At 38.9% G+C, this 13,604-nt stretch overlaps 1 protein-coding gene across 4 annotated transcripts in view; it reads left to right on the top strand.

Moving 5' to 3' along the window:
* LOC108695382 (protein CBFA2T1) overlaps positions 1-13,604 on the top strand; it is a 115,836-nt gene that overhangs the window by 75,791 nt on the left and 26,441 nt on the right. For all 4 annotated transcript variants that reach the window (XM_018223859.2, XM_018223858.2, XM_041567939.1 and 1 more), the window contains exons 2-5: positions 1,622-1,759; positions 3,604-3,845; positions 4,235-4,324; positions 11,085-11,266. In XM_018223859.2, the coding sequence (XP_018079348.1) occupies positions 1,622-1,759; positions 3,604-3,845; positions 4,235-4,324; positions 11,085-11,266 (652 nt within the window). The remainder of the gene's footprint in view (positions 1-1,621; positions 1,760-3,603; positions 3,846-4,234; positions 4,325-11,084; positions 11,267-13,604) is intronic.

Genomic DNA, 13,604 nt, shown 5'->3' with positions numbered 1-13,604 from the left:
TATGTGTTTGCCAAGTAGATTTGCATTTCACTTTTCTAGGTTCGTCTATAGATTGCATAAGGGTTAAATACTGTTGGGTAAACTGATTGTTATTTTGCAACAATAAAATACAAAGTATAAATCAGTTATCAAGGCAGTTCATGGAATTCTGCCATCTGAAACAGTTACACCCTGAACCCCTTGCACCCATGCCCTTTTCCTCCCATAAGGTGGCCTTGTATAAGGCGGCCCATATCATTTCTGACTGCTATGTGAACCTTTACTTTCCAATGGAGCACTTAGGTTCTAAAGGGCAATGTTACCACATAAATGTACTACTTGGACTGTTCTACCTCCGAGTAGCTTCTGCTTTTTGTGTAAAGCTGTACAGTTATGGAATCTGTTACGCTTGACTTGGTTTTGTGAATAAACTAAACGATCAGTCCAATGTTAAGAATTTTTGTTTGACTAATACAACTTTGGTGGTTTCTGTAAATGGGATTCCCAGATATTATCAGCCAATCTGAATCTCAGACACAGATTAACATTGAACTTATTATTATTTAGGCTCCCCACCCTTCACCCATAATGGTAGAAGTGCTGTGAGCAACTTTAACGGGCACAGTCAGATCAAATTTTGATTTTACAAAGTGCCATGTGTAGAATAATAGTGTGAACACATTGGTTATTAAAGAATACTAGTGTATTGCAGTATTCTACTAATTGAACATACCTGACGATCACAAGTACCGTATTTGATCAAGTGAAACATTTTTCCCATTCATAAATAATACCAAAGCAGCGGGCACCCCACTATTCCTAATTTATGTAGATAACAGTGTTCACTGGTTTATGTATTATATATTTCACGTTCACCAATCCCACTGCTCCCCCCGATAATAAGTATGGATTTATTAAAAAAAAAAACCAAAAAAAAAACTATTGTAGAGGAGCTGGAAGCTCTTGAGTGGGAATGGCAGCAGCTTGCAGTATTTACAGTAATTGGAATACACCTGTAATTTTTTTTTTTAGACTGTAGAATAAAAGGAACTATTTGTGCATTTTCCCCCCTAATGAACCAGTATAAACAATCCGCTGCTGTGTAAACAAAGGAAAAAGCTTTTTACTGTGTGACATATGGTATTTATCTATTGTTGGTTCAGAATAAAACAAGGCGGGAAATATGGCCAGGAGACACACAGCATATCACCCGACTATCTCCTGGTATCAAAAACAAAAGCTGGAGAGAGGGCAGCAGGTGTTGCTAAGAAGAAGAGTCAGCGAGGATAGAGGCTCCTGCCAATGGCTCACCTGTACAACAGAGCATCAGCTTTTGTTCTGCCAGAGCTGTCATATGGGGATTCATTAACATCCTACCTCTTCATTTATTTTTCCTCCTCTGTACTCATACGAAGGTTTAGAATTGAGGTACCGATCAGGCAATTTAACGGGCATCTGTTCTCTCAGAAAATAAAAGTAGGAGGTAATACCTTTCTGGCTTGAAGTCTGGGGCGGGATGGGGCGAATACTAAAATGAAAGAGTGCAAAGGTTTGTTTGTTTTCCTTTTGAGATGCTCAGAGCTGGGCTTTGGGAGAATAATGATGGACATTTTGTTTATGTTCTCTCTCTATTTTTTTTTAGATCGCACTGAGAAGCGTTGCACAATGCCAGACTCACCTGTGGATGTAAAGACACAGTCCAGGCTGACGCCTCCAACAATGCCGCCTCCACCTACGATGCAAGGAGGGCCAAGGACCAGCTCATTCACTCCCACAACATGTAATTTTTATCAACCATTTGCTTCTTCTTTATTCCTGTCCTTGACTTTGAAAGTTTAACCCTCAATATTCGACTAGGAACTAAAATCCTTCGACTTCGAATATCGAAGTCGAAGGATTTAGCGCAGATAGTTCGATCGAACGATTGAAGGATAATTCCTTCGATCGAACGATTAAATCCTTCGAATCGAACGATTCGAAGGATTTAAATCCAACGATCTAAGGAATATCCTTTGATCAAAAAAAGTTAGCCAAGCCTATGGGGACCTTCCCCATAGGCTAACATTGACTTCGGTAGCCTTTAGATGGCGAACTAGGGGGTCGAAGTTTTTTTTAAAGAGACAGTACTTCGACTATCAAATGGTCGAATAGTCGAACGATTTTTACTACGAATCCTTCGATTCAAAGTCGTAGTCGTAGTCGAAGGTCGAAGTAGCCCAAAAAAAACTTCGAAATTCGAAGTTTTTTAACTTCGAATCCTTCACTCGAAGTTAGTGAATCGGCCCTAAGTGTCAAATGGGATCTATTATACAGAATTCCTGGGATCAAGTAGGTGGTCAAAAAATGCTACCTGCTGCTACGGTGTAGCAGACCATTTATTACTTTGCCCCATAGTTACCATTAGGTACAAGCAAATGCATGAAAATTAAGAATTCTTCGTTGAAGAATGATGTTGCCATATTTTAGCTCTTGCTGGACTCTGGGGCATATTTAATGCGTAGAAATTGGATGGAAACAGACCAGGAAGACACAGTGCAATGCTGCAAGTTATAATTTTATTCGCCACTACATGTTTCGAGCAGAGTTTCCCTTTATGAAGGGTTTAGAGTTGATAAAGAGCAACTCTGCTCGAAACATGTAGTGTCGAATAAAATTATAACTTGCAGCATTGCACTGCGTCTTCCTGGTCTCTTTCCATTCAATTTCTATGTATAGACTACACTGTTGTACCTAGGACGGGTTACAGGAACAGATACCTAGGATAAAGGTTGGGGATAAATACCACAACCTGCTGGAACAAGTGAATTAACCCTCAGGGGCGTATTTACAATGTAGGCATTCAAGGGCAAGTGCCAAGTTTGGCAGATTTGAGGGGGGCTCTCAGATGCCTATATGGTAAGTAAAATTTAAATTACAAAAAAAGAAACTTAGGGTAGGGGGAATCTGGTGCCAAATGCACATGCGTAAATGGGCGTAAAGAGGTCCGTTATCTACGGCAACACCGGACCAAGATACAACTCTGGCTAAACTATATAAATCCCTTTACAGCAGATCCACCAGTTGCCCTGATTTTGGCATGGAACCCCTTAATTGTTAACCCCAAAATTGGGTTTCCTGGGGAGTAAGATGGTTTTCAAGCAGTTCCAGGATATGCATATGGCATAAATGTGCATAAAAGATTTCCAGGGGCAGCTATTCTTGGATAAGTAATTAAGAGAGCTAGGGATATAATGGAGCAGTAAAAATATATACATTCTGTTTTAATTTAATCCTTTTAGAACAGCAACTATAGTGGGTATGTTATTATTACATTTATTTATAAAGCACCAACATATCTCACAGTGCTGTACGTAAGGGCACATAATAGCTGACACAAGGTATAAAAATGTATAATAAAAAAGGTATAAAAATGTACACCTGTGCTGAACAAGAAACATGGCAGCTTCCATTTAAAAGATGTTCGGTGCACACCATAAGTTATTAAGGTGCTATGACCTACTGATGAATAGTCAGCACACAGTTGAGCACACGCAAATAAATAATGTCACATAGGGATTAGCACGGTGCCATCTAATGCTCAAAGTACAAACAGTAATACATGTTACTTTCTGATTTCTGCAATAGTAACAAATGGCACAAGTCACTCACCAACAGCACTGAATGGAGCTCCCTCACCTCCGAATGGCTTTAGCAATGGGCCTTCATCTTCTTCTTCATCATCACTTGCCAATCAGCAGCTGCCTCCGGCTTGTGGCGCACGGCAGCTCAGTAAGCTCAAGCGATTCCTCACTACATTACAGCAGTTTGGCAATGACATCTCCCCGGAAATAGGGGAAAGAGTGCGCACACTTGTGCTTGGACTGGTGGTAAGTAGAACAGTAGAAGTCACTCGACATGTAGATAATGAGAAGGTTAACGATGAGATGCCAGAAGGTCTAAAATCCCAGAAGAGTGTACTAAAAAATCTATTGCTCTGCAGCATAACATATAGTTTTTACTTTTATCTGTGTTCCTAAAGGGGCCCCTTTAATGTGGGAGCCCAGGCTAAATGCCAATTTTTGGCTTTCCATAAAACCAGTCTTATTTTAGATGAGTACGTGCCGGGCTTTCTACCTTGACTGATATAAATGCTTTTCACTTCAGGAAAAATAAACCTTCAGACTCACCTTCTGTTATACCGCCCGTGTTGCTAACCTTTCTAAAGTGATGTCAATGCGGCATATGTATCCGCTAAACTATATTTTATATCCTACAGAATTCTACATTGACAATTGAAGAATTTCATTCCAAACTGCAAGAAGCGACTAACTTCCCACTGCGACCCTTTGTCATCCCATTTTTGAAGGTATTGCACGGTTCAGCGATCTGGAAATTATTTTCGAACCGTATTGTTGCTAGGTCACAAATGTGTGTTTTACAGTTTTGCTTTTTTGGAAAGGAGAATAGAAAATAAATCTAAGCTGCAAGGACTGTACCTTGATGGACACGCTTATCTGTGTGACACTTTGACCTCAGGCTATTTCTTATGTTATTTATGGTGTGAAAAAAGCTTGGAGTGAATGATTTAGGCCGATTCAATCTTCCCTGTAGCCTTTCTCAGTAGAGAAGCGGGAATTTAGAAGTAAACATAATACCCATATTCAGAGGAATATTAGTGGAGATGTTTATGATTTGTATGAGGAATAAATGATTAGTTACCTTGGAATATAATAGAATTCTCTAAAAACTGTGTGTTGTGAGAGGTTTTTTTTCCTCAAATGGTTATGTTTGTATGCAGCTTAGACATTTAAACCATTGCTTAAAAGAAAGAAACATTTCATCAGTTCCTGAGGTCTTAATAGGCCACTGATTGATTAATGCATTGAGTATTTTTGAACACTGTCTGTTTATAAGGGGTCTCTAAATATAAAGGTATGTTGTTTGACATTCTGCTTTTCAGCTGAGATTAATAGGTATTTTCTTTTTGTTCGCCTCATTGGGTAGGGGTCTGTAGTCTTCTGTTTAAGACACAGCAGGTATACATTTGGATCGATCCATCTTGAATTTTGTCAAGGTGAAACCGCTTTCATACATGTGTTTGTAACTATTACAACATCCCCTTTCATGAAGTTTGAGTTATTTAGCATTGATGTGCCTCTAGAAATCTTTAATGGAACAAGACGTGCCTCATCTCATAACAAATGCTTGCCATAGTTCTTCAACAAACGAAAACATGCAGTTTGCATACTACTGAATTATTTATCACTGGGATTTTCACATGCAGTTGTTCCCAAAGTGTAGAGGTGCCTGGGAGTGTGGCAGGGGAGCTCAACTTGAAGACCAGTTAAGGTGCGATATGTGGAGAATGTCTGTTTGCTCTCCTAGATACACCAAAAAGTCCAGCTTGGAGGCCAACTTGGATGAGATTTGAAGTGAACACTTGTTTCCTCTGTAACCTTGTTATGAGCTAAGGGTGGCCTTGCAAAGCTTGACCCTACAAGTGGGACTTTAACTGAAATAGTCCAACCTAATAAAATCTGTTCTGTTTCTGTCTATGGCTGCAGTATGTATATGTAGCTGAATGGCTTTGGAACAGAATGTAGTGTTTAAAGTTTGTACAATGATAGGAGACCCATCTTAAAATCCTAAATAAGGGATACATAAAGCCTATAATCCTCCAGCTGTTGATTAACAGACGCTGGCAGAGGTTGTTAGTAACTGGATCACTGCAACATTTCCATAGCTGCAGGCTGGATATCTTGTCCTTAGTCATGATCTTGCTGCGGCAGACTAGTTGGCTTATGGTTTTGGCAGATATGCCTTCTGTAAAGAACTTAATTTATTGTTCTGCGCCCTTTTGAGAAGATTCACAAACTGTGACATAGAAATCGAAATAAATAAAGGTAATTGAGGTGTTGCAATTTTAGGGTGGTAGTGAAACAGATGAAGTATGAGGTAAGATTAGGACACCAGCTAGATGGTATGAAGATGTTTCTCAGCTAGATGGTATGAAAATGTTTCTATCCAATCCAACTGGAGATCAGCCAAAGATAAAGTCATTATGTTTTGTAACTGAAGTAAGGTTGTACGAGGTCCCATGATCCACACTTAGTTTGTTTGTTAGATCATTGGGCTGTTGGTTTAACAGTTGAAGGCATTTATAGTTCAGGGGGGGGGCATCTATACATCAATATAAGAGGTCCTCTAACCTGTTTCTTTATACACCAAAGACTACAATAAAAATAAAGGAGAAGGAAAGTCTATTTGCACTTGGGGGTGCCAAATGTTAGGCACCCCCAAGTGATTGTATTGACTTACCTGAAACACCGGGCTGATGCTCGGGGTTATACCAGTGAGCACCACGGAGAGATGTTTTTCGTGCGGTTGCGCGTGTGCAGTAGAACAAAAAGCCAAACTTTCACTAAAAAGTCAGTTATTCTACTGCGCAAATGTTTGCCAGTGGAAATTTGAAGAAAGAAGAAGATGGAAGAAGATCTCTCCATGGTGCTCGCTAGTAAAAAACCTTAGGCCGGTGCAGTTTTCTACTGATAGTAGCACCGGCCCCAGGGTTTCAGGTATGTCAATACAATCACTTGGGGGTGCCTAACATTTGGCACCCCAAGTGCAAACAGACTTTCCTTCTCCTTTAAGCAAGTGGTATAGTTCTTTGCTCTAAAGCAGTGGTTAATCAGTGGTTATCAAATTGTGGGCCTGTTCCCAGAGGGGCCTGGACCATTGGCTGGTAGGATCCAGGCTGATGGCTATAGGGTATAGTTTGGGAAGGAATGCATGTTTACTGTTGCATAGTCTTGAAAACCCACTCTCATTGTTAAAGTGAGATTTGGGAGTAAACACTTATTAGTTCTAGGTAATTATGGAATTTATATGGCTAAACAGTTGATACAAGAGTATTTTCATATATTTGTAATCTAGTTTTAAACAGTAGTTGCCAGAATAAATATTGGCCCTCAAAAGGAGGTTTGAACCCAAAAAAAGCCTCAATAACTTAGTAGGGTTTAGAATAGAGACAGGCACTATGGGGCCCTGGTGGGTGGTCTGTTGCCCCTGCATTAGTTGGTTTTAATAGAAGTAATATAGCATGAATATATGTTGTTTGCACATGAATAATTATTGATTATACATGAACATAGTTTGCACAAAGTATAGCTTATTTTTAGGGGTGTTATACATTACACCAAAATAAGGCAAATGAGCACTTCATTTCAGTAAAGCAGATTTTTCTTTCTGAACAATTTCTTTTGTGAATACTATGGTTTCTTTGCTGTATAAAAATGCCTGTCTTCAGGGTCAAGTTGGCTGCCATGAAAATTAGGGAGAAAAAAAACAGCTTACAAGGACACTTCCAGATCTTTCTATCAGAGCTGCACGCCATATGGTTGCCATATCATTTACTTTGGATCACTGGAATCAAAGATGCAACTTTTTTTTTTTCTAATTTTAGTGCTTTTCCTCAAAGGAGACATTAATGACAAAAACCATATGGTTGTGGGAACACGGGGCCTTAATAAGTGCATTCAAACCCAGCTGTAACAATATGCATTAAAATCTTGTTTTCATTAAGCTAATGTAACCCGCAGACCCGCGATTCCATTTTGCGTTTATGGAGAAACATTTACTGGAAGGATATTAGACACCACTCTAATTACCTAATCTGGCACCAGAATTAGAGCAAACAAAATTGCTTTGTATTACCATTTTTTTTAAATTGAAGAAAGATGTTTATGGAATTGCTGAATTAAAAAAAATGAAAAACAAGTCAAGCTTCTTCCAGTGTCTCATCATCGCATTGTGATTTGTAAAAGGCAGTATCTCTGGATCCCATTAGCTGGAAGATACACAGGGCCGTAGTTAGAAGGGGCCCCGGCAGTGGAGGAAGACATAGGACCCCATTTAAGAATGTCCAACCTGAATCAAGACAACCACTTTTTGGCATGAGCTCATTCTGTGATGTAGAAAATGTGCATAAACATTGAATAAATCTGAACTACAACAGATAAATATAAATGTAGTTTTTTTTTACCCAGACAATCCTGATTATACAGATTGAAAGTAAAACAAAAGCCAGTTTCCTACTCCACTTAGGCTCATAGTTTCATTGTGAGGTGATGGATTCTGGGACTTGAGGTTCTTTCCATAATGGGTGCTGCACAGAGTCTTTGGAAAGCAGAGGGACTTAAAGGCCCAGAAGAATTCATCAATTCACATTAGAACAAGGTGATGGGATTGCATTCAACTATTTCTGGAATATCAGATATTGTGCCTTTTCTACCTAAGCCTAACAGAATGAGCTTGTGTCAAAAAGGGAGTATTTTTTCCCTTTAGCAACATCTGGAGGACTGCTGGTGTACTATTGCTGATGAAAATACTTACATTATTTAAGAATTATAACGGCAATGTCCCTTAAACATTCTTCCCTAGAAAGGTTCTTCTAATGTTGGGCAAATGTCCTCTCTGTCATGCCCTATAACCTGCCATGGGTTCAAACTCCTTTGTTTAAATGCCAGAAAAAGTATTAAAATTACCAAATCACCCCACCCCCTTAGTGCCTCTGTGAATCTCTAGCACAGTAACAGCGAGAAAATCACCCAAAACCATTGTGTGCCATTTTTATCTACAGTTTTATTCCAGAATATCTAGAAACATTTTAGTTGTTTTTGTTTATCCATTTGTTGCTGAAGAACACTTGACTCCATGTTTTCTTTTATGATGGGCAGAATATTCAGAAAAGCCCTTATATTTTCTTATTTTACTATCTCTTCTCTTTTGTGATGTTACAGGCTCTTGGGTATTTATGCAGTAAATCCAGTGACAGATGTGGGGGCCCCAGCCAAAAACACTATTCATAATGGCCTGGACAGAGGGTTGATAAAAACCTTGTCCTGGGAATAGTTTGTGCATTCACTGCATCTAATAAAGGGGCTTGTTAGGACCCTTTTTTTTTTTTTTAGCAAACATCAGATTTGGGTCCTGCAAGTGAAGCCCACTGCTGTGCAGCGAATGTATTGAGGTTAGTCTTGGCCGGGAGCCAGCTGAGCATTGCCAAGAGACATCTGCGTACAACATGGCCAGCATGTGTGTCAATTTTCCTAATTATCATTCAGGAATTTGTATTTTTTTGGGGACTGAAAAGTAAACAGACTATCACTAGCTCTGGTCCTAATAGAAACAGCATTTTATTTATTAACACTCAACAAATGTGCTCCTCTCTGTAATATTTTCTAACTGCAAGCAACTGATTAAAATGAATGCATAATTGGTTGCCAAGGGTTACTAGGGCAAATGTCTTTATGTAATCCATTGCATGTCTCATTTCATAATTTAACCTACAAGCAAAGACATAAGCGACTTGTCACAATGTATATCAGGGCCCAGTTGGAAGCTTCTTAGAAACCAGGGAGAATTAAGCAATCTGTAAGATTTAATGTCTCAGTATCATTCCAGCCCCACCTCTTTATCTGGATGGAAGTACCAGGGCAATTTACCAGTACATATGTGCCTAATGTACCCTACACCCAGCTCTGGGATATGTGTCTCTTGGAGAAGAGATGGAGGTGGGAACCTTACAGCAGCCCTATACCTTAGTACAAACAAAAGAATTACTTGCACTGGCATTGGTTGCCCTTTGAATGTGGCATTTTGGATGAAGTTAAACTTCTCCTCTATAAAGGAAAAACTTTTTAAACACTGGTGTGTATGAAAACCCAGTAATTATTCCAAATGTGATCATAGTCATACTGTGCACCAAAAATATATGGTTGTGCTGGTGCTGGTACCCAACAGTCTGGCAGGAGCAGTTTATATTTGCAGTTCTAGAGGGACAGGAATCTATGTTTCCTATTTATTAGGCACTATATGGAGTGTTCAGAGAGAACTTTCCCAAGCTGACTAACAAATATGCACAAATGATAACACATGACTGGGAAAGAATGACTGGGAAACAAAGCTTTCTCATAGCACGACTTGCCTCCAAAGGGGCCTTGACTGTAGAATACAAGGTTAAGTGCTTTCCTCACAAGAAACCAATTATCCACATTGCACTAGGATACAGTAGATCAGAGAAGGACAAATACTTCAAGTTAATTAACAATGACAACTGTATATATTATCTATGTAAATAAGCAAGTTCCTATCCTCTGTTTTATAGATATATTTATGAGTTTGTTTCTAACACAACCCATTGGTCATAATTCACTCCTAAAATAGTTGTCCCCAGCTTGGGTGACAGATAAGGTCAAAGCAATAACACTAAAAATGCCCAAAGAAAGTTTGGTACATGAAGCAGTGGATAGTGCTACATAATCACATCCATCTAGGGCAGTGGTTTTTAGACTTTTTTAGTGCAAAGTCCCTTCTGAAGTCCAGCAGTTCTCCAGCCCTCCCCAGCTGAGGATTCATAAGGGTTTGAATAACATGCCTTTCAAGACATAGTTATTAATTTACCCCAAAATCTCATGATAAAAGATCTTGAAATTGGTCTTCCAGGAGTATGTAGCAGGGCAAACAGTCAGATTATACCTTAGGCTGAGGGATCACCTGCCTCCCCAGCCAATGTGCTGAGATCCCCTAGATGAGCAGCTGTACTATTTGGAAACCTCTGGAGATACAGAAGTGATATGTGTACTGTTGTCTACCTTGGTTAAGTTATATTTATATATACTGAAGCTTTTATCTAGCTGAGATGTTATTTTATAGCATATAAGCCACACTTATCTATATTCAATTGGAAGGACAGACAAGTTAGTAGCTGTGATCCTTGTAGGGGAAATATGTTTAATTAATACTTACATATATCTGCCTATGCAATGGAAATATTTCTTATTGGTAGGAAACTGACAACCTAATAACTCACTAGTAGAACAGCTGATCGTTTAATGCGATAGAGACCGAGTGGGCTTCAACATTATATTAACTCTTAATTCTACTTCTTCATGATAGATGAAAACAAAGGGTTTGTACAAATGCTGCTCTATGCCGAAGAGAAGGGAAAAAGTGCATTTCATTGTAATGTGACAGTCTGCTAAGGGGTTTAGTGAAGAACTGTGTGCTTTCTAGAGTTCAGGTTTTATAGCAAGCTGTTCACTCAGTGTTTGTTGTATGTTTTATAGGCCAATCTGCCCCTGCTACAGCGGGAGCTTCTGCACTGCGCACGGCTGGCCAAGCAGAACCCAGCCCAGTACCTCGCTCAGCATGAGCAGCTGCTTCTGGATGCCAGCACCACCTCACCTGTTGACTCCTCAGAGTTGCTTCTCGATGTGAATGAAAATGGGAAGAGGAGAACTCCAGATAGGTAAAGGAACATAAGATGACAAATATACAAGTAGATATCATTGAGGCATGTCCACGTGTGCCTGAGCAGTTCCTATAAAAAAAGGTTGCACAAGAAAATCTATGATTATGGTCATTTATGTAGGGCACGTCATGGTTACCTGTACTGAAACAGACAATGGGCAGGTCATGTCTTCAGCCAAATGTGCAGCAGGTCCGGACTGAGAATTAAAATAGGCCCTGGCATTTCAGGTACACAGAGGCCCAAACAGCCCCCACCAGCCCACTAAATAGTGACTTTCTATAGGACCTTATAGCAGCCCCTCTGGCATTTGCCAGAACTCACAGATTGCCAGCCCAGGCCTGGTGCATAGACTACTGAGTTCAGAACGTTTGGTGATGTAGAAACAGTTGCATAATTGATAAAGCAATATATATCATATATACAATATATACAAGGCTGATTAGTAATTAATTTAGATTCACATTAAATGACAGCACTGAAATTGCCTCTGAACTCATTAATAATAGGCTTTCAAGCATCAACTAGCAGCCTGGAGCACACTGAGCATGTGCAGTGCCACTGGCTGACAAAAGATGGCCTTACAAGATTAAAGATGGAGGGCTGCTGTGGATATTTCTGAATGCATGGATCATAACTGTATAGAGTTGTTAAACCTCTTGGCTTATACCGTAAATTCAGTATATCAAATATAGCATTTCTAGCCAGATTCTATTTTAGACTTTAATTCTCCTTTAAGTTGAAAAATATATTTTAAGAGATTACAAATTGTCTTATTTATTGAGCACAACATTCATTCTAAAGCTTACTGAACTGTGAACTTTTTCTCCTTACAATAAAAATAGAGCTGGTATTCCCTGTTGCTAAATAATATGTTCCCCCTGTGGGCGACTTGAAATTATATTATTGACTACAGATAAGCTAAATTCCACAATGTATGCAACACTAAATACAGTCTTTTTGGATTTTCGTTGTCATTATACATACTCATACTCTTTTTACGTACTAATGGAAACCAACCTACTGTATCTTTCGTAATCCAAAACATAGCAGAACAGAGCTGACTGTAGAGCAACCCACTTAAAACCACACCAATCTTCATCAAGATTCTATAAAGAATTACTTAAAATATACAGAGCAAGGAAATAAAAATAGGATGACATTTTAATGATATGGTTTATTCACTTTTATGTATTTCCTGTCTAGCAGAAACTAATCCTATGGAAATGTATTGGTACAGTGTAGCACATGTGTGGTTTTGGAACAGCCCTACAAGCATATGGTTTCAGATTTGATATTCAGAGACTTAGAACAGTGCTAACCATCAAAAAAGAATTATTCCGCATATGTAGAAGGAGAAGAGAGGGATAGGAACCTTGATTCTCAACCTCCTCTATAGATTTATGACGTTTATTTTGGGAATCATGAAGTGCATGCATTATGGGCAATAATCCCACCGTATATTTTTGACATAATCAATTAAAAGTGGAGTTTGAATCTATTCCAAAAATCTAGTCATATCCCTATAACTCAAAATATCCCCCCCCCCAATACCTCGGAAAGTAAACACACTGATATTTGTGCCCATATTGTTTCTTCTTTGATTGGGTTATCTTCACAGACTCAGAGTCTTCTCAAGCATGAAATTAGAAATGCCAAGGAATTTAGCCAGGAGCTATTTTTCATAAACGGATCAGATGCTAATTTTTTTTTTTCAGTTGATAAGCTTGGAGAGAGGAAAATACAGAGCCGGATGGGTTCAAAATAAAATGTACCATCAAAGCATGGGCATTATATGTCATTTTCCTTTTGACCGGAGATAATAGGCTTGTGGACAGACAGCCGGCTGTTAAGTACGACTTCCAGCGTCCCCAGGAGAGGGATGATACTTCTTTAAAAGTTAAAGTCTGTGGCGGTAGAGTTATAAAAATGATGTGCAATACATGCTACATGCTATATGATACTTATACTAGTAATATAAATTATATCACCCCATTTATAGAACAAATCAAAACCATGATATTTTGGGGGGCTACAAGCCCCACAATTAGAAAAGTGAAAAGCACACTCTGTATGAACAAATCAAGGTTTTATTAGGTCAAATTTTTTTTATAGTCCCCTACGCATTTTGACCGTAATCAAAATAAAATAAAAAAAAGGCAGCCTGGCTAAATATCCTGATTGTGTAAAAATATTTTGACCTAATAAAACCTTAATTTTTTTCATACAGAGTGTGCTTTCCACTTTTCTAATTTTGTACTGATTTATTGGAGACCTATGGGTAGTCTCCTGTGGAATTAGCACCTCACAGTAAGTATATTGAGTGTGTGTCTGCTAA

The sequence above is a fragment of the Xenopus laevis genome, chromosome 6S (genome assembly GCF_017654675.1).
Source record: "Xenopus laevis strain J_2021 chromosome 6S, Xenopus_laevis_v10.1, whole genome shotgun sequence".
Classification (NCBI taxonomy): domain Eukaryota; kingdom Metazoa; phylum Chordata; class Amphibia; order Anura; family Pipidae; genus Xenopus; species Xenopus laevis.
Note: the sequence above shows the minus strand (reverse complement) of the source record. Positions and strands in the feature narration are given on the sequence as shown.